The sequence below is a fragment of the Oncorhynchus gorbuscha genome, linkage group LG01 (assembly GCF_021184085.1).
Source record: "Oncorhynchus gorbuscha isolate QuinsamMale2020 ecotype Even-year linkage group LG01, OgorEven_v1.0, whole genome shotgun sequence".
NCBI classification, from domain to species: domain Eukaryota; kingdom Metazoa; phylum Chordata; class Actinopteri; order Salmoniformes; family Salmonidae; genus Oncorhynchus; species Oncorhynchus gorbuscha.
Window position 1 is genome coordinate 72,909,201 of NC_060173.1, and position 21,573 is coordinate 72,930,773.

The 21,573-nt window shown below is 45.4% G+C and overlaps 1 protein-coding gene across 4 annotated transcripts in view; it reads left to right on the top strand.

Moving 5' to 3' along the window:
• hdac4 (histone deacetylase 4) overlaps positions 1-21,573 on the top strand; it is a 261,320-nt gene that overhangs the window by 216,676 nt on the left and 23,071 nt on the right. For all 4 annotated transcript variants that reach the window (XM_046359569.1, XM_046359551.1, XM_046359560.1 and 1 more), the window contains 2 exons: positions 2,068-2,186; positions 12,106-12,239. In XM_046359569.1, coding sequence (XP_046215525.1) covers positions 2,068-2,186; positions 12,106-12,239 — 253 coding nt within the window. The remainder of the gene's footprint in view (positions 1-2,067; positions 2,187-12,105; positions 12,240-21,573) is intronic.

The window sequence follows — 21,573 nt, forward strand, 5'->3', positions numbered from 1 at the left end:
CATAACAGTACTGCTTTCTCGTTGCATCTCTTTAGATGTATTTCTACCACCAAGGTATGCTTCCATTCTCTACTCATCCTCTCATTTGGTCTCATTCATTATGTCCTTCACCTCCTCACTCTGTCACTTTTTATTTATTTTACCTTTATTTAAACTAGGCAAGTCAGCTAAGAACAAATTATTATCTACAATGACGGCCTACCACGGCCAAAACCTAACCCAGACGACGCTGGGCCAATTGTGCTCTGCACTATGGGACTCCCAATCACAGCTATTTGTGATACAGCCTGGAATCGAACCAGGGTCTGTAGTGACGCCTCTAGCACTGAGATGCAGTGCCTTAGACCGCTGCGCCACTCGGGAGCTCTTACTCATTCTCTTCACCCAAGTGCCAGAGGCATGCTGACACAGTCAGTGACGCACACTCTCCTCTGTGTATCTCAGCTGTCTGAGGTACCGAGCCTCCTAAAAATACCTCCTCTCTCTCTTGGGGGAAGGCTGCCACTGCAGACAGCTGTGTGTGTGTGGGAGAGGGGGGGGGGGGGGCGTGGTTTGCTCAGTGGAGGCCTATAATTGTGGCGGCGATAGCGGAATGGAAGGAAAGCGGGCTCAGGAGCTTTGGGCATGCTACCCGCTCACCCGCCACGCCCGCAGCCAGGAGACAAGCGCCGTGTTCTTGAGGTCAGCAAAGTAGAGGGTTACTACAACACGGCCTTGAGCCACCTCTCTGTCGCACCAAAACCCTGCCTACCCAAATACTGGACGGCCCCAAAAAGCAGGCAGTGTACAGCTACACTGGAAGAGCTATTCATGCTGTCAATCAGAGAAGTCCCCACAGCGAATAAACAGTATGATTACAAACGTCTACACAATGCTGTCACTGTCGCCGACAACTTCACAACACTGACACATCACAGGCGCATTCCTTTTGCAACTTCACCTACGCAATATTGACAGCCTATCAGTAAAAGGAACAGCCATCCCAGATAAACCCGGTGGCAGCCACACAACCACAGCACAAAAGAGAAATTCGACTTAACCAAATTGTATTTCTACACCTGGAAAGAGCATGTTTAACAACAGTCGTGATACGGAGGAAAGGATTGATCACTTTCTATGCGTCACCCGTGTATAACGCATGATGAGCGCAATTACATGCACAATGCACGTATGTGGTTCAGTGAAAAGCTTGATGAGTACGACCAAAACACTGAATTCACTATCTATCTATTTTCCTTCCACCAGCTGTGGGAGAGCGGGTGGATTCTAAGGTCTCACTCCGCCCACCCACAGAGCCATCGACACAGACCAACGACGTATCGCCCCCTCAGAACTACAGTATCATTATGTATTCAATTCCTCCCATTCACTTTTACTTCTCCCCTGACATGTGACCTGAGTTCTTCCTTTCTCTCCCTGTGTCGTTCGGGGGTTTCTATGGCTCAGTTTTGTTGGAGCTTGTGGTTCTCAAAACCAGATATGTGGCTTTGATTCCTGTATAGGGGGTTATGTACTGTTATGTGTTGTTCACTGACTGTTTGGATGAAGGTGGCTGCTAAATGAGCAGGTACATTGCACTGTAAGTGGCTCATTGGCTATATTTAAGTCATGTAGCAGACTCTCTTATCCAATCAACTTAGAGGAACAATTAGTGCCTTGCTCGAGGGCACATCAACAGACTTTTTTTCACCTTGTTGGCTCTAAGATTCGAACCAGCAAGCTTTCAGTTACTTGCCCAATGCTCTGGATTCACCAGAGTCGGTCAATGTTATGCAAAGAGCAGGTGTCCTTAATGTTTTGTACGCTCAGTGTATGTGATCATATACAAATGTAAGCAAGGTTTGAAACGGTCTGTTGCAGTCTGCAAATGACTTGTAATTATGTTCTGGCCTCCTGACAATCCACACAAGAACAAATTGGCCCGGGGCTGAATCTAGTTGATGATCCTTGCTCGAGGTGGTGTCTCTCAATATGTATGTTTCGGTGAGTCACTACAGGGGATGGTGGCATTAACGGGCTCATTCTCGCTCTCTTTCCCACTCCCTTTTTGTCTCTCTCCCTTCACAGGACGGTGGTGATGCCCATCGCCAATGAGTTTTCTCCTGACGTGGTTCTGGTGTCTTCAGGATTCGATGCTGTGGATGGCCACGCATCACCCCTGGGAGGGTACAAGCTAACAGCCAAATGTAAGTGACTTCCTCCCTTTCCCCTCTTTTTCTCTCCACCAATCCACTGCTTATGAATGAAACGTATCCAGCCATGATGCTGCGCTACCATAAACAAATGGCCTTTTACAATACATTCAAAATACATCCTTCTTTTTTTCCTTCCTTGAGGTAATTACTGATCGGACCAGGTTGGATTACTGAATGCAATACAGTGGAAACGTACCTTCACTTTTACAATCACTTACAGATCAGTGAGCAAGGAGACTGTATTTTTTAGTATTGGCCCAGTTACCTCTCCTAACCAGCATTCCTTCAGCCTATCAGTCTAAAGGCAGCACTCAGATATGTTCTAAAGATCATATCTCCCTTAAAAGAAAGGCTGCATTGATGTGGTGTTTCAGCCCATGCTAAGTGGTAAATGGTAAACAGAGTTAAGCAGAAACACTAGTTCTGGCCATGAGGAGGGAGTGTCTTGCAACCACACTTTTTTTTAAAACTCAGACTTATAAAACATTGTGGCTGGCCAGCGAACGTATGTGCCGTTCTGACAGATGACATTTTAAATCAGTTTAAATCAGATTCCTCTTGCTGAGCTGATCTGAGAGGGCCTGCTACTTCTGTGATGTGTAGCAGTGTGCTACTTCCTAGGCTAGCTATTAGCATTGCTGTGGCTGATGCTAGTCAGTTCAATGGACCTCTGCGGTGTGTAGCAGTGTGCTACTTCCTAGGCTAGCTATTAGCATTGCTGTGGCTGATGCTAGTCAGTTCAATGGACCACTCTGCGGTGTGCACTAGTATTATATATTTTCATCAAACACACTTAGTCTTTGTCTCACAAAAGCAAATGACACACAACCCTTTCATTTTAAGAAATACAATTTATTTATAAAATGCCCAAAGAAATGTATAAATAGTATAGAAAAAACAAGGAAATAATTCAAATAAAGGAAAGAAGATAATTGCAATGATCATCACTGGTCACCAGTAGGGCTTATACTCACAAAGCATCTCAGAGTAGGAGTGCTCATCTAGGTTCACGTCCTCCCTGTCAATATAATATTTTCCCCTAAATTACATAACTGATCCTAGATCAGCATATACATCATGGATGGACTTTTCTCCCTGACACGTATGCCATGGTTGGCCATAGTTTGAAGATATAATCAGGAAATATGTGTTTTCTCCATCTCCTTAGCTATCATACTCTAATTTCACTGATTTCAAAACTCAGTCCTCCAGAAATTGGAGAGCAACACTTATGAATTTCTTCTACACAATATATATATATATTTTTTTAACGTGTTAGACAGGATTACCTACACATACTGACCAGCTCAAAAAGAATATATGGTGTACTATATGGCAGACCAATCTGAACTCATCTCTCGGCATGTCCAGCCCACTCATTATTTCAGTGAATCATGGCTAGTGGGAAGGTTGCTGACTTTTTCTGTGGCCAAACCAACTAGGCTCGTAGTTTCACAATTTTATTTGTATTTGCAGATGGCATACAAGTTTGTTATTAAGGCACATGAAAATAAACATTTTCCAGAAGATTTCTGACAAAAAAACACATTTTGTTTTAAAAAAATGTTTGTTCAAATGGCTCTCCTGTGAAGTAGTGACCCGAGACATACCCCTGGTTTCCTGAAACAAGTCACAAATGGGTATGGCATGTCATACTCCTTTTGGCCAGACAGCATCAGATACATTGGCTACATATAGTAAGACAGAGGGGCGCTGTTTTGCTCCCTCTGATGATTTCTCTGGTGAGATGAGAAATAGATAGATAGAAGAAGGGGAGGGGTATGTGGAGAAGATATGGGGCTTCTCTCTCCAGAATGCGCTCAGCTGTGTCCCACCAATTATTGCCCATTCACTGTTTAATTGTGTGAATGGTTTGCCCTTTAATTGTTTAATTTACCTCAATTCCCCATGACATATATCACCAGTAATAAATGTACCATTATTTCCCGTAATTGTTTTACGTACATTTCTGTTAATGCATGTATTATTTACATAAATATCCCGTTCTCTTTCTCGGAATGGAAACGTTGTTTGTAGCATTCACAACTTGCGACACTTGTGAGTAACAATTTGGGGTTTATTTCATAACCCTAATTTACGGGTTTTGTTTGTAGTGCTCCATGTGAGCAATTTGCCAGAAGATACTTCCCCTACCGTTAATGCTTGTTTACACTGAGCTGCACTGGGGTCCGAACATGGTTAGATTATGGTTAGATTAAGACACCATGGAGCCGGCATTAGACATGGGTCGGAAAGCGTACCTCAGTGCAGGGAGGGGTTATGCCAATGTACTCCAAATTGAACCTTTATCCACACTGCTCCATTTAGAAGATTGAAATAATACTAGTTTTCCCAGAAAACTGCCCTTTTCGTCTTCATGCTAGCTAGCAGTAGCCAACGCAGCCATTTTGGAATGTCAGCCAATCAGCTCCTTTGTTGTTCACCGTGACTTGCCACTCCATAATGGCTGCTGTGGCTACTGCTAGCTAGCATGAGGATGAAAAGAACAGTTTCCCAGAAAAACTAATAGTCGTTCAATCTTCTCGGTGTAACAGTTGGGATAATGGGACAATTCGGGGTACAACGCATTTCTCATCCCTGGATTGAGGTACATTTCCGAGCCATATTACGCGCTGGCTCCGCGGTGTCTTAATCTACACAGGAATGCTGTGCGACCCTCGTGCAGCTGTAAGCAAGCAGGTCGAATCTGATGTCTAGTGATCAGTGAACATGTGTCAGGTTTCTCGGGTCCTGATAATGTTGAGGGAGTACGCGCGACTGAACACACACAGACGTACCTGGCGTGCTCCTTGCAAATGTAGGAAAGTGCAGGAAAGTGGGGATGTCTCATTTCTGATTGTCTTAACTCACCACGTCCACCACTGCCAGAGCGGCAGGTAGCCTAGTGGTTAGAATGTTGGACTAGTAACCAGATGTTTGCAAGATCAAACCCCCGAGCTGACAAGGTAAAAATCTGTCGTTCTGCCCCAAAACAAGACAGTTAACCCACTGTTGCTAGGCAGTCATAGAAAATTAGAATTTGTTCTTAACTGACTTGCCTAGTTAAATAAAGGTAATTTTTTAACTTGTTTTTTTAAATAAGCTGAGCTCCTCAATTGTTTTTTCTTCACCTCACACAGTAAGTAAACAAAGTCTGTTTTTTTAAACATCCATTTGCGAATGATAATAGTTCCTCACAGTATTTTGCAAATCTTTCCAACCGTCTCCTGTCCTCGATAATCACCAAGCCACGGTGTGAAAGAGAAAAATATACTGATCTGATGATCCCATATACAGTGGAGCAAAAAAGTATTTAGTCAGCCACCAATTGTGCAAGTTCTCCCACTTAAAAAGATGAGAGAGGCCTGTAATTGTCATCATAGGTACACTTCAACTATGACAGACAAAATGATTTTAAAAATCCAGAAAATCACATTGTAAGATTATTAATTTATTTATTTGCAAATTATGGTGGAAAATAAGTATTTGGTCACCTACAAAACAAGCAAGATTTCTGGCTCTCACAGACCTGTAACTTCTTCTTTAAGAGGCTCCTCTGCCGTCCACCAGTTACCTGTATTAATGGCACCTGTTTGAACTTGTTATCAGTATAAAAGAGACCTGTCCACAACCTCAAACAGGCACACTCCAAACTCCACTATGGCCAAGACCAAAGAGCTGTCAAAGGACACCAGAAACAAAATTGTAGACCTGCACCAGGCTGGGAAGACTGATTCTGCAATTGGTAAGCAGCTTGGTTTGAAGTGTGGGAGCAATTATTAGGAAATGGAAGACATACAAGACCACTCTCCCTCGATCTAAGGCTCCACGCAAGATCTCACCCCGTGGGGTCAAAATGATCACAAAAACGGTGAGCAAAAATCCCAGAACCACACGGAGGGACCTAGTGAATGACCTGCAGAGAGCTGGGACCAAAGTATCAAAGCCTACCATCAGTAACACACTACGCCGCCAGGGACTCAAATCCTGCAGTGCCAGACGTGTCCCCTTGCTTAATCCAGTACATGTCCAGGCCCGTCTGAAGTTTGTTAGAGAGCATTTGGATGATCCAGAAGAACATTGGGAGAATGTCATATGGTCAGATGAAACCAAAATATAACTTGTTGGTAAAAACTCAACTCGTCGTGTTTGGAGGACAAAGAATGCTGAGTTGCATCCAAAGAACACCATACCTACTGTGAAGCATGGGGGTGGAAACATCATGCTGTGGGGCTGTTTTTCTGCAAAGGGACCAGGACGACTGATCCATGTAAAGGACAGAATGAATGAGTAATTTGTAAGTCGCTCTGGATAAGAGCGTCTGCTAAATGACTTAAATGTCAAATGTAAATGTCCTTTTTCTGTTTCCCTCGGTCGGTTTCGATACTCCTTATTGACACTTTCTGTACAATCTTGAATAGTTTAGGAGACCTTTTGCATCCCACATTCTCTGTTGTCTTTTGGGGGTTTTACACTAGTTTCAGGCTCTTTGAATCCTTCTCTTAGAAGTAGTTTGGACAAGGAGGGGCTGCAATGTACTCAGTGTAGGTTGCATTCACTCCGGGCCCATAGATGACTTACATGGTATGACAAATATTTTTAAAGTATGAAAATAGGGTGAACTACCCCTTTTTAACGTGCTCCCTCTCCTCACTGTATGTAGATTCTTTATCGTTCTCAGTTTCCCCAAAATTCTTGAGGTCTTCTTTCTTTTCTTCACCCCCCCCTCTTTCCCGTTCTACTTGTGGATACTTCTCTCACCATCCAGATCATTGCCATCTGCATAATGACTTATATTTCAAATTCCATTTATTTTCTCTCCCTCAGTTTCACCAAGATCTATGCATTTTTCTGGGGATACATTTTCTTTTCTTCATCAACCACGTTCTCTTTCCTCTTCATTTGTTTCAACACTCACTGCCATCAATATCTGTCCATTCTTCAACACCCTCGTTGGTCTCCCGATCCTCTCCGGGTTTTCTGTTAGTTCAATTTAACCCTTTATCTCCTTTGTCACAATGTCCTTCATTACCTCTTCCTCTTTGTATTTCCTCCTCCTCCTCCCCCTCCTCTTCATCTCCGTTCTCCTCGTTCTCCTCAACCCATCCACTTGCTCTTCTTCATCAACCTTTCTCACCATTTTCTGTGTCTGTTCTCGCTCTTTTTGTTCTGCAGCTTTCTCTTTTACCGTTCCCTTGTTTCACACTCGCTCTTTGTTCTGCAGCTTTCTCTTTTACCGTTCCCTTGTTTCACACTCGGTCTTTGTTCTGCAGCTTTCCCTTTTACCGTTCCCTTGTTTCACACTCGGTCTTTGTTCTGCAGCTTTCTCTTTTACCGTTCCCTTGTTTCACACTCGGTCTTTGTTCTGCAGCTTTCTCTTTTACTGTTCCCTTGTTTCACACTCGGTCTTTGTTCTGCAGCTTTCTCTTTTACCGTTCCCTTGTTTCACACTCGCTCTTTGTTCTGCAGCTTTCTATTTTACAGTTCCCTTGTTTCACACTCGGTCTTTGTTCTGCAGCTTTCTATTTTAGCGTTCCCTTGTTTCACACTCGGTCTTTGTTCTGCAGCTTTCTATTTTAGCGTTCCCTTGTTTCACACTCGGTCTTTGTTCTGCAGCTTTCTCTTTTACCGTTCCCTTGTTTCACACTCGGTCTTTGTTCTGCAGCTTTCTCTTTTACCGTTCCCTTGTTTCACACTCGGTCTTTGTTCTGCAGCTTTCTATTTTACCGTTCCCTTGTTTCACACTCGGTCTTTGTTCTGCAGCTTTCTCTTTTACCGTTCCCTTGTTTCACACTCGCTCTTTGTTCTGCAGCTTTCTATTTTACCGTTCCCTTGTTTCACACTCGCTCTTTGTTCTGCAGCTTTCTCTTTTACCGTTCCCTTGTTTCACACTCGGTCTTTGTTCTGCAGCTTTCTCTTTTACCGTTCCCTTGTTTCACACTCGCTCTTTGTTCTGCAGCTTTCTATTTTACAGTTCCCTTGTTTCACACTCGGTCTTTGTTCTGCAGCTTTCTATTTTAGCGTTCCCTTGTTTCACACTCGGTCTTTGTTCTGCAGCTTTCTATTTTAGCGTTCCCTTGTTTCACACTCGGTCTTTGTTCTGCAGCTTTCTCTTTTACCGTTCCCTTGTTTCACACTCGGTCTTTGTTCTGCAGCTTTCTCTTTTACCGTTCCCTTGTTTCACACTCGGTCTTTGTTCTGCAGCTTTCTATTTTACCGTTCCCTTGTTTCACACTCGGTCTTTGTTCTGCAGCTTTCTCTTTTACCGTTCCCTTGTTTCACACTCGCTCTTTGTTCTGCAGCTTTCTATTTTACCGTTCCCTTGTTTCACACTCGCTCTTTGTTCTGCAGCTTTCTCTTTTACCGTTCCCTTGTTTCACACTCGGTCTTTGTTCTGCAGCTTTCTCTTTTACCGTTCCCTTGTTTCACACTCGCTCTTTCATTCTACTGAAGGTATAACTCTTGATTTCTCTCCTCCGTCCTTTGCTGATTCTTTCTTAGTCTTGCCACCTCCATCCTCTCCTGTCTTCCTCCTCCTCTCCGGCTTGTCTCTCCTCGCTCTCCATCTGTCCTCCTGCTTTTCACCAAGAGTTGGAGTTTGAGTGGGTTGTCTCTCACCAGTAGCTTGCATACTCTCTGGAACCTTCTCTCCCGCTGCTCTAGGAGGACCACCTTTTCACTGAAACAACAGTCGTCCTGACTGATGCTACTCCACTCGTCCATAGTGAATGTTATTTCTTTATGTTCTCTACTGACTGTTCACTGGATCCGATTTGGAAGTCAGGTTTGTTTCTTTAGACGAAACAAGTGGTTTGGGCGAAAGATCTCTTCTAAACTGGCTTCAAATAAAAATGCTCTAAAAATGTGGGAGAGGTTGTGTGTGTGATGTGTTTGTGATGTGTGTGTGATTTGTGTGTGATGTGTGTGTGATGTGTTTGTGATGTGTGTGTGATTTGTGTGTGATGTGTGTGTGATGTGTGTTGCTAGTTACTACCAAAGGGATGGAAAATTGGATTCTATAACCATGGTAAAATAATATTTTTAAAAATCATACGGTAGCCTACAGCATAAGCCTCAACATTAGACAACGGACCAATCACCAAATTCTAGTACTTACATTTGATCCTGACCCATGCAATGAGCACAGAGGAACAGGGAAACTGACATAGTTTTCAAGCTAGATGTATGCATGGAAAAAAAACTAAGATATCATTCACCTAACCTCTAACTGCTAAACCTCTTTACCTAGCCCACTTCAGCCTCCTACGTTAGAATACCACCTTCTAGAATATCACCCCATTAAACAACACATCTCACTGTGAATTCTGGCTTTGTCGCTCTCTGAGAAACTTTAGTGCAATCTCATTCATTTCTATGGTACTATGACCAACCATATTTTTCACAATATAGGCCTAACTATTCCGGTGTATAATACCAGTCAAAAGTTTAGACACACCTATACATTCAAGGGTTTTTCTTTATTTTTACTGTTTTCTACATTGTAGAATAATAGTGAAGACAACAAAACTATGAAATAACACATATTGAATGGGGTAGTAACCAAAAAAGTGTTAAACAAATAAAAAAATGTTATATTTTAGATTCTTCAAAGTAGCCACCCTTTGCCTTGATGACAGCTTTGCACACACTTTTGCATTCTCTCAACCAGCTTCACCTGGAATGCTTTCGCAATGGTCTTGAAGGAGTTCCCTCATATGCTGAGGACTTGTTGGATGCTTTTCCTTCACTCTGCGGTCCAACTCATCCCAAACCATGTCAATTGGTTTGAGGCAAGGTCATCTGATGCAGCACTCCATCGCTCTCCTTCTTGGTCAAATGGCCCTTACACAGCCTGGAGGTTTTTGGGGGAAAAAAACAGAACCTTGGCTAGTTTTGAAAAACAAAATGATAGTTCCCCACTAAGCGCAATCCAGTTGGGATGGGGTATCGCTGCAGAATGCTCTGGTAACCATGCTGCTTAAGTGTGCCCCTTGAATTCTAAATAAATCACTGACAGTGTCACCAGCAAAGCACCATCACACCTGCTCCTCCATGATTCACGGTGTGAACCACACATGCAGAGATCATCCGTTCACCTACTCTGTGTCTCACAAAGACACTTTGGAACCAAAAATCTAAAATTTGTACTTTCCTCCAGTCTAATGTCCATTGCTCATGTTTAGTGGCCCAAGTAAGTCTCTTCTTCTTATTGGTGTCCTTTAGTTGTGGTTTCTTTGCAGCTATTCGACCATGTAGGCCTGATTCACAGTCTCCTCTGAACAGTTTATGTTGAGATGTGTCTGTTACTCGAACTCTGTAAAGCATTTATTTGGGCTGTAATATCTGAGGCTGATAACTCTAATGACCTTATCCTCTGCAGCAGAGGCAACTCTGAGTCTTCGGTGCTCATGAGAGCCAGTTTCATCATAGCGCTTGATGGTTTTTGCGACTGCACTTGAAGAAACTTTCAAAGTTCTTAAAGTTTTCCAGATTGACTTAAAGTAATGATGGACTGTTGTTTCTCTTTGCTTATTTGAGCTGTTCTTGCCATAATATGGACTTGGTCTTTTACCAAATAGGGCCATCTTCTGTATAACCCTACCTTGTCATAACACAACTGATTGTTTCAAATGCATTAAGAATGAAAGAATTTCCACAAATGTACTTTTAAAAAGGCACACATGTTAATTGAAATGCATTCCAGGTGACTACCTCATGAAGCTGGTTGAGAGAATGCCAAAAGTGTGCGAAGCTGTCATCAAGGCAAAGGGTGGCTACTTTGAAGAATCTCAAATTGAAAAATTATTTTGATTTGTTTAACACTTTTTTGGTTACTACATGATTCCATATGTGTCATTTCATAGTTCTGATTTCTTCCCTATTATTCTACAATGTATAAAATAGTTTTTTTAAATAAAGTAAAACCCTTGAATGAGTAGATGTGTCCAAACTTTTGAGTGGTAAAGTATATCATTGTTGAGAGAAACAACATCAGACACATCAGGCCTACAGATCGTATGGGAAATCTATATTCCATTACATGACAAGCACTTCCTGCCTCATTTTAAGACCTCATTCTCGCACTTTGTTCAGGTTTGTTCATCCCAAATTAACATTTACCTGAGCCACTCCCAGAATCTATTGAATATGTACTTTGGTTACACCTAGTTATATCCTTGCCATGATGGACACATCAGCATTGCCTGTCAACACTGTTGTGATGGTAATCCGCCAGTAACACCACAACCAGTCCTACTTTACCTCACATCTCCTAGCATTAATAACCATGGCACTCTTTGGTGACACACACACACCCACATACGATCAGATCCAACTGTGATGCCCTGTTCACCACAGAGCAGGAAACCTCTTACCCTCCCCTCATACCACAGAGCAGGAAACCTCTTACCCTACCCTCATACCACAGAGCAGGAAACCTCTTACCCTACCCTCATGTTCACAAAGCTACAGGATCAAGTTTGTTTGAAAGCGTCTGTCTTTGGCCCATGTAGAGCAGCACCGTGAGCGTGCCAGCAAAGCGCTTTCCCTAAAAACCATTTCTGAGATCTCAGTCTAGAGCTGGGGCTTACAGAGAGGGGGGGTCTGAGGAGGGGTAGGGTGGGTTGAGGGTGCTATGGCGGAATGCACCCCCAGAAGATCAAACATTGGTGGCCCGAGCCAAAACACTAAGCCACATTTATTAAGATTAAATCTGTCTCGTGTTATGCATTTATCCCCCAGTAAATCTCTGGTACCTTCTCTTTCTAAAACCTAAAAGAGAAAATATGATGCAATACCCTTTTCTCCCTCCTCCCCTTACTCTCTGTCTGCATTTTTTTGATCGGCGTCCAAGCGCCAGAGTTGCCATAGACAAACTCTAACCCCCAACACTGGAATTTCCTGTCCCCAGGTTTCGGATACCTGACCAGGCAGCTGATGGGGCTGGCTGGGGGACGCCTGGTACTGGCCCTGGAGGGGGGCCATGACCTCACTGCCATCTGCGATGCCTCTGAAGCCTGTGTCTCTGCTTTGCTAGGAATCGAGGTAAGACTAAGAATGAGGGAGGGGTTTCTATAATTGTTGTCAATAGTTTGCCACTGCACCTGTTTGGGGAGACTGTCTCTTGACAGAGAGATGGAGAGGTAGAGAGAAAGATAGAGTCTGGAACAGTGAGTTGACAGAGAGATGGAGAGGTGGAGAGAAAGAGAGAGTCTGGAACAGTGAGTTGACAGAGAGATGGAGAGGTGGAGAGAAAGAGAGAGTCTGGAACAGTGAGTTGACAGAGATGGAGAGGTGGAGAGAAAGAGAGAGTCTGGAACAGTGAGTTGACAGAGAGATGGAGAGGTGGAGAGAAAGAGAGAGTCTGGAACAGTGAGTTGACAGAGAGATGGAGAGGTAGATAGAAAGAGAGAGTCTGGAAAAGTGAGTTGACAGAGAGATGGAGAGGGGAAAAGAAAGAGAGAGTCTGGAACAGTGAGTTGACAGAGAGATGGAGAGGTAGAGAGAAAGAGAGAGTCTGGAACAGTGAGTTGACAGAGAGATGGAGAGGTGGAGAGAAAGAGAGAGTCTGGAACAGTGAGTTGACAGAGAGATGGAGAGGGAGAGAGAAAGAGAGAGTCTGGAACAGTGAGTTGACAGAGAGATGGAGAGGTAGAGAGAAAGAGAGAGTCTGGAACAGTGAGTTGACAGAGAGATGGAGAGGTAGAGAGAAAGAGAGAGTCTGGAACAGTGAGTTGACAGAGAGATGGAGAGGGAGAGAGAAAGAGAGAGTCTGGAACAGTGAGTTGACAGAGAGATGGAGAGGTAGAGAGAAAGAGAGAGTCTGGAACAGTGAGTTGACAGAGAGATGGAGAGGGAGAGAGAAAGAGAGAGTCTGGAACAGTGAGTTGACAGAGAGATGGAGAGGGGAAGAGAAAGAGAGAGTCTGGAACAGTGAGTTGACAGAGATGGAGAGGTGGAGAGAAAGAGAGAGTCTGGAACAGTGAGTTGACAGAGAGTTGGAGAGGTGGAGAGAAAGAGAGACCCTGGAACAGTGAGTTGACGGAGAGATGGAGAGGTGGAGAGAAAGAGAGAGTCTGGAACAGTGAGTTGACAGAGAGAGATGGAGAGGTGGAGAGAAAGAGAGTCTGGAACAGTGAGTTGACAGATGGAGATGGAGAGGGGAAGAGAAAGAGAGTCTGGAACAGTGAGTTGACAGAGAGAGATGGAGAGGTAGAGAGAAAGAGAGAGTCTGGAACAGTGAGTTGACAGAGAGATGGAGAGGTAGAGAGAGTCTGGAACAGTGAGTTGACAGAGAGAGGTGGAGAGAAAGAGAGAGTCTGGGACAGTGAGTTGATGGAGAGGTAGAGAGAAAGAAAGAGTCTGGAACAGTGAGTTGACAGAGAGAGATGGAGAGGTAGAGAGAAAGAGAGAGTCTGGAACAGTGAGTTGACAGAGAGAGATGGAGAGGTAGAGAGAAAGAGAGAGTCTGGAACAGTGAGTTGACAGAGAGAGATGGAGAGGTGAAGAGAAAGAGAGAGTCTGGAACAGTGAGTTGACAGAGAGAGATGGAGAGGTAGAGAGAAAGAGAGAGTCTGGAACAGTGAGTTGACAGAGAGAGATGGAGAGGTAGAGAGAAAGAGAGAGTCTGGAACAGTGAGTTGACAGAGAGAGGTGGAGAGAAAGAGAGTCTGGAACAGTGAGTTGACAGATGGAGATGGAGAGGGGAAGAGAAAGAGAGTCTGGAACAGTGAGTTGACAGAGAGAGATGGAGAGGTAGAGAGAAAGAGAGAGTCTGGAACAGTGAGTTGAGAGATGGAGAGGTAGAGAGAAAGAGAGAGTCTGGAACAGTGAGTTGACAGAGAGAGATGGAGAGGTAGAGAGAAAGAGAGAGTCTGGAACAGTGAGTTGACAGAGAGAGATGGAGAGGTAGAGAGAAAGAGAGAGTCTGGAACAGTGAGTTGACAGAGAGAGATGGAGAGGTGAAGAGAAAGAGAGAGTCTGGAACAGTGAGTTGACAGAGAGAGATGGAGAGGTAGAGAGAAAGAGAGAGTCTGGAACAGTGAGTTGACAGAGAGAGATGGAGAGGTAGAGAGAAAGAGAGAGTCTGGAACAGTGAGTTGACAGAGAGAGATGGAGAGATAGAGAGAAAGAGAGAGTCTGGAACAGTGAGTTGACAGAGAGAGATGGAGAGGTGAAGAGAAAGAGAGAGTCTGGAACAGTGAGTTGACAGAGAGAGATGGAGAGGTAGAGAGAAAGAGAGAGTCTGGAACAGTGAGTTGACAGAGAGAGATGGAGAGGTAGAGAGAAAGAGAGAGTCTGGAACAGTGAGTTGACAGAGAGAGATGGAGAGGTGAAGAGAAAGAGAGAGTCTGGAACAGTGAGTTGACAGAGAGAGATGGAGAGGTAGAGAGAAAGAGAGAGTCTGGAACAGTGAGTTGACAGAGAGAGATGGAGAGGTAGAGAGAAAGAGAGAGTCTGGAACAGTGAGTTGACAGAGAGAGATGGAGAGGTAGAGAGAAAGAGAGAGTCTGGAACAGTGAGTTGACAGAGAGAGGTGGAGAGAAAGAGAGTCTGGAACAGTGAGTTGACAGATGGAGATGGAGAGGGGAAGAGAAAGAGAGTCTGGAACAGTGAGTTGACAGAGAGAGATGGAGAGGTAGAGAGAAAGAGAGAGTCTGGAACAGTGAGTTGACAGAGAGATGGAGAGGTAGAGAGAGTCTGGAACAGTGAGTTGACAGAGAGAGGTGGAGAGAAAGAGAGAGTCTGGGACAGTGAGTTGATGGAGAGGTAGAGAGAAAGAAAGAGTCTGGAACAGTGAGTTGACAGAGAGTGGTGGAGAGGTGGAGAGAAAGAGAGAGTCTGGGACAGAGAGTTGACAGAGAGAGATGGAGAGGGGAAGAGAAAGAGAGAGTCTGGAACAGTGAGTTGACAGAGAGTGGTGGAGAGGTGGAGAGAAAGAGAGAGTCTGGGACAGAGAGTTGACAGAGAGAGATGGAGAGGGGAAGAGAAAGATAGAGTCTGGAACAGTGAGTTGACAGAGAGAGATGGAGAGGGGAAGAGAAAGAGAGAGTCTGGAACAGTGAGTTGACAGAGAGTGGTGGAGAGGTGGAGAGAAAGAGAGAGTCTGGGACAGTGAGTTGACAGAGAGAGATGGAGAGGGGAAGAGAAAGAGAGAGTCTGGAACAGTGAGTTGACAGAGAGTGGTGGAGAGGTGGAGAGAAAGAGAGAGTCTGGAACAGTGAGTTGACAGAGAGAGATGGAGAGGGGAAGAGAAAGAGAGAGTCTGGGACAGAGAGTTGACAGAGAGAGATGGAGAGGGGAAGAGAAAGAGAGAGTCTGGAACAGTGAGTTGACAGAGAGATGGAGAGGGGAAGAGAAAGAGAGAGTCTGGAACAGTGAGTTGACAGAGAGGTGGAGAGAAAGAGAGAGTCTGGAACAGTGAGTTGACAGAGAGATGGAGAGAAAGAGAGAGTCTGGAACAGTGAGTTGACAGAGAGGTGGAGAGAAAGAGAGAGTCTGGAACAGTGAGTTGACAGAGAGGTGGAGAGAAAGAGAGAGTCTGGAACAGTGAGTTGACAGAGAGATGGAGAGGAGAAGAGAAAGAAAGAGTCTGGAACAGTGAGTTGACAGAGAGATGGAGAGGGGAAGAGAAAGAGAGAGTCTGGAACAGTGAGTTGACAGAGAGATGGAGAGGGGAAGAGAAAGAGAGAGTCTGGAACAGTGAGTTGACAGAGAGGTGGAGAGAAAGAGAGAGTCTGGAACAGTGAGTTGACAGAGAGGTGGAGAGAAAGAGAGAGTCTGGAACAGTGAGTTGACAGAGAGGTGGAGAGAAAGAGAGAGTCTGGAACAGTGAGTTGACAGAGAGGTGGAGAGAAAGAGAGAGTCTGGAACAGTGAGTTGACAGAGAGATGGAGATGTGGAGAGAAAGAGAGAGTCTGGAACAGTGAGTTGACAGAGAGGTGGAGAGATAGAGAGAGTCTGGAACAGTGAATTGACAGAGAGATGGAGAGGTGGAGAGAAAGAGAGAGTCTGGAACAGTGAGTTGACAGAGAGATGGAGAGGGGAAGAGAAAGAGAGAGTCTGGAACAGTGAGTTGACAGAGATGGAGAGGTGGAGAGAAAGAGAGAGTCTGGAACAGTGAGTTGACAGAGAGTTGGAGAGGTGGAGAGAAAGAGAGAGTCTGGAACAGTGAGTTGACAGAGAGAGATGGAGAGGTGGAGAGAAAGAGAGAGTCTGGAACAGTGAGTTGACAGAGAGAGATGGAGAGGTGGAGAGAAAGAGAGAGTCTGGAACAGTGAGTTGACAGAGAGAGATGGAGAGGTGGAGAGAAAGAGAGAGTCTGGAACAGTGAGTTGACAGAGAGAGATGGATTGGTGGAGAGAAAGAGAGAGTCTGGAACAGTGAGTTGACAGAGAGAGATGGAGAGGTAGAGAGAAAGAGAGAGTCTGGAACAGTGAGTTGACAGAGAGAGATGGAGAGGTAGAGAGAAAGAGAGAGTCTGGAACAGTGAGTTGACAGAGAGAGATGGAGAGATAGAGAGAAAGAGAGAGTCTGGAACAGTGAGTTGACAGAGAGAGATGGAGAGGTGAAGAGAAAGAGAGAGTCTGGAACAGTGAGTTGACAGAGAGAGATGGAGAGGTAGAGAGAAAGAGAGAGTCTGGAACAGTGAGTTGACAGAGAGAGATGGAGAGGTAGAGAGAAAGAGAGAGTCTGGAACAGTGAGTTGACAGAGAGAGATGGAGAGGTGAAGAGAAAGAGAGAGTCTGGAACAGTGAGTTGACAGAGAGAGATGGAGAGGTAGAGAGAAAGAGAGAGTCTGGAACAGTGAGTTGACAGAGAGAGATGGAGAGGTAGAGAGAAAGAGAGAGTCTGGAACAGTGAGTTGACAGAGAGAGATGGAGAGGTAGAGAGAAAGAGAGAGTCTGGAACAGTGAGTTGACAGAGAGAGGTGGAGAGGTGGAGAGAAAGAGAGTCTGGAACAGTGAGTTGACAGATGGAGATGGAGAGGGGAAGAGAAAGAGAGTCTGGAACAGTGAGTTGACAGAGAGAGATGGAGAGGTAGAGAGAAAGAGAGAGTCTGGAACAGTGAGTTGACAGAGAGATGGAGAGGTAGAGAGAGTCTGGAACAGTGAGTTGACAGAGAGAGGTGGAGAGAAAGAGAGAGTCTGGGACAGTGAGTTGATGGAGAGGTAGAGAGAAAGAAAGAGTCTGGAACAGTGAGTTGACAGAGAGTGGTGGAGAGGTGGAGAGAAAGAGAGAGTCTGGGACAGAGAGTTGACAGAGAGAGATGGAGAGGGGAAGAGAAAGATAGAGTCTGGAACAGTGAGTTGACAGAGAGAGATGGAGAGGGGAAGAGAAAGAGAGAGTCTGGAACAGTGAGTTGACAGAGAGTGGTGGAGAGGTGGAGAGAAAGAGAGAGTCTGGAACAGTGAGTTGACAGAGAGTGGTGGAGAGGTGGAGAGAAAGAGAGAGTCTGGAACAGTGAGTTGACAGAGAGAGATGGAGAGGGGAAGAGAAAGAGAGAGTCTGGGACAGAGAGTTGACAGAGAGAGATGGAGAGGGGAAGAGAAAGAGAGAGTCTGGAACAGTGAGTTGACAGAGAGAGATGGAGAGGGGAAGAGAAAGATAGAGTCTGGGACAGAGAGTTGACAGAGAGAGATGGAGAGGGGAAGAGAAAGAGAGAGTCTGGAACAGTGAGTTGACAGAGAGGTGGAGAGAAAGAGAGAGTCTGGAACAGTGAGTTGACAGAGAGGTGGAGAGAAAGAGAGAGTCTGGAACAGTGAGTTGACAGAGAGATGGAGATGTGGAGAGAAAGAGAGAGTCTGGAACAGTGAGTTGACAGAGAGGTGGAGAGATAGAGAGAGTCTGGAACAGTGAATTGACAGAGAGATGGAGAGGTGGAGAGAAAGAGAGAGTCTGGAACAGTGAGTTGACAGAGAGATGGAGAGTTGGGGAAGAGAAAGAAAGAGAGTCTGGAACAGTGAGTTGACAGAGATGGAGAGGTGGAGAGAAAGAGAGAGTCTGGAACAGTGAGTTGACAGAGAGTTGGAGAGGTGGAGAGAAAGAGAGAGTCTGGAACAGTGAGTTGACAGAGAGAGATGGAGAGGTGGAGAGAAAGAGAGAGTCTGGAACAGTGAGTTGACAGAGAGAGATGGAGAGGTGGAGAGAAAGAGAGAGTCTGGAACAGTGAGTTGACAGAGAGAGATGGAGATGGATTGAGTGGAGAGAAAGAGAGAGTCTGGAACAGTGAGTTGACAGAGAGAGATGGAGAGGTAGAGAGAAAGAGAGAGTCTGGAACAGTGAGTTGACAGAGAGAGATGGAGAGGTAGAGAGAAAGAGAGAGTCTGGAACAGTGAGTTGACAGAGAGAGATGGAGAGATAGAGAGAAAGAGAGAGTCTGGAACAGTGAGTTGACAGAGAGAGATGGAGAGGTGAAGAGAAAGAGAGAGTCTGGAACAGTGAGTTGACAGAGAGAGATGGAGAGGTAGAGAGAAAGAGAGAGTCTGGAACAGTGAGTTGACAGAGAGAGATGGAGAGGTAGAGAGAAAGAGAGAGTCTGGAACAGTGAGTTGACAGAGAGAGATGGAGAGGTGAAGAGAAAGAGAGAGTCTGGAACAGTGAGTTGACAGAGAGAGATGGAGAGGTAGAGAGAAAGAGAGAGTCTGGAACAGTGAGTTGACAGAGAGAGATGGAGAGGTAGAGAGAAAGAGAGAGTCTGGAACAGTGAGTTGACAGAGAGAGATGGAGAGGTAGAGAGAAAGAGAGAGTCTGGAACAGTGAGTTGACAGAGAGAGGTGGAGAGGTGGAGAGAAAGAGAGTCTGGAACAGTGAGTTGACAGATGGAGATGGAGAGGGAAGAGAAAGAGAGTCTGGAACAGTGAGTTGACAGAGAGAGATGGAGAGGTAGAGAGAAAGAGAGAGTCTGGAACAGTGAGTTGACAGAGAGATGGAGAGGTAGAGAGAGTCTGGAACAGTGAGTTGACAGAGAGAGGTGGAGAGAAAGAGAGAGTCTGGGACAGTGAGTTGATGGAGAGGTAGAGAGAAAGAAAGAGTCTGGAACAGTGAGTTGACAGAGAGTGGTGGAGAGGTGGAGAGAAAGAGAGAGTCTGGGACAGAGAGTTGACAGAGAGAGATGGAGAGGGGAAGAGAAAGATAGAGTCTGGAACAGTGAGTTGACAGAGAGAGATGGAGAGGGGAAGAGAAAGAGAGAGTCTGGAACAGTGAGTTGACAGAGAGTGGTGGAGAGGTGGAGAGAAAGAGAGAGTCTGGAACAGTGAGTTGACAGAGAGTGGTGGAGAGGTGGAGAGAAAGAGAGAGTCTGGAACAGTGAGTTGACAGAGAGAGATGGAGAGGGGAAGAGAAAGAGAGAGTCTGGGACAGAGAGTTGACAGAGAGAGATGGAGAGGGGAAGAGAAAGAGAGAGTCTGGAACAGTGAGTTGACAGAGAGAGATGGAGAGGGGAAGAGAAAGATAGAGTCTGGGACAGAGAGTTGACAGAGAGAGATGGAGAGGGGAAGAGAAAGATAGAGTCTGGAACAGTGAGTTGACAGAGAGATGGAGAGGTGAAGAGAAAGAGAGAGTCTGGAACAGTGAGTTGACAGAGAGTGGTGGAGAGGTGGAGAGAAAGAGAGAGTCTGGGACAGAGAGTTGACAGAGAGAGATGGAGAGGGGAAGAGAAAGAGAGAGTCTGGAACAGTGAGTTGACAGAGAGAAAGAGAGAGTCTGGAACAGTGAGTTGACAGAGAGAGGTGGAGAGGGGAAGAGAAAGATAGAGTCTGGAACAGTGAGTTGACAGAGAGATGGAGAGGTGAAGAGAAAGAGAGAGTCTGGAACAGTGAGTTGACAGAGAGGTGGAGAGAAAGAGAGAGTCTGGAACAGTGAGTTGACAGAGAGATGGAGAGGTGAAGAGAAAGATAGAGTCTGGAACAGTGCGTTGACAGAGAGATGGAGAGGGAAGAGAAAGAGAGAGTCTGGAACAGTGAGTTGATAGAGAGAGGTGGAGAGAAAGATAGAGTCTGGAACAGTGAGTTGACAGAGAGATGGAGAGGGGAAGAGAAAGAGAGAGTCTGGAACAGTGAGTTGACAGAGAGATGGAGATGTGGAGAGAAAGAGAGAGTCTGGAACAGTGAGTTGACAGAGAGATGGAGAGGGGAAGAGAAAGAGAGAGTCTGGAACAGTGAGTTGACAGAGAGATGGAGAGGGGAAGAGAAAGAGAGAGTCTGGAACAGTGAGTTGACAGAGAGGTGGAGAGAAAGAGAGAGTCTGGAACAGTGAGTTGACAGAGAGATGGAGAGAAAGAGAGAGTCTGGAACAGTGAGTTGACAGAGAGGTGGAGAGAAAGAGAGAGTCTGGAACAGTGAGTTGACAGAGAGGTGGAGAGAAAGAGAGAGTCTGGAACAGTGAGTTGACAGAGAGGTGGAGAGAAAGAGAGAGTCTGGAACAGTGAGTTGACAGAGAGGTGGAGAGAAAGAGAGAGTCTGGAACAGTGAGTTGACAGAGAGATGGAGAGGAGAAGAGAAAGAAAGAGTCTGGAACAGTGAGTTGACAGAGAGATGGAGAGGGGAAGAGAAAGAGAGAGTCTGGAACAGTGAGTTGACAGAGAGATGGAGAGGGGAAGAGAAAGAGAGAGTCTGGAACAGTGAGTTGACAGAGAGGTGGAGAGAAAGAGAGAGTCTGGAACAGTGAGTTGACAGAGAGGTGGAGAGAAAGAGAGAGTCTGGAACAGTGAGTTGACAGAGAGGTGGAGAGAAAGAGAGAGTCTGGAACAGTGAGTTGACAGAGAGGTGGAGAGAAAGAGAGAGTCTGGAACAGTGAGTTGACAGAGAGATGGAGATGTGGAGAGAAAGAGAGAGTCTGGAACAGTGAGTTGACAGAGAGGTGGAGAGATAGAGAGAGTCTGGAACAGTGAATTGACAGAGAGATGGAGAGGTGGAGAGAAAGAGAGAGTCTGGAACAGTGAGTTGACAGAGAGATGGAGAGGGGAAGAGAAAGAGAGAGTCTGGAACAGTGAGTTGACAGAGATGGAGAGGTGGAGAGAAAGAGAGAGTCTGGAACAGTGAGTTGACAGAGAGTTGGAGAGGTGGAGAGAAAGAGAGACCCTGGAACAGTGAGTTGACGGAGAGATGGAGAGGTGGAGAGAAAGAGAGAGTCTGGAACAGTGAGTTGACAGAGATGGAGAGGTGGAGAGAAAGAGAGAGTCTGGAACAGTGAGTTGACAGAGAGAGATGGATTGGTGGAGAGAAAGAGAGAGTCTGGAACAGTGAGTTGACAGAGAGAGATGGAGAGGTAGAGAGAAAGAGAGAGTCTGGAACAGTGAGTTGACAGAGAGTTGGAGAGGTGGAGAGAAAGAGAGACCCTGGAACAGTGAGTTGACGGAGAGATGGAGAGGTGGAGAGAA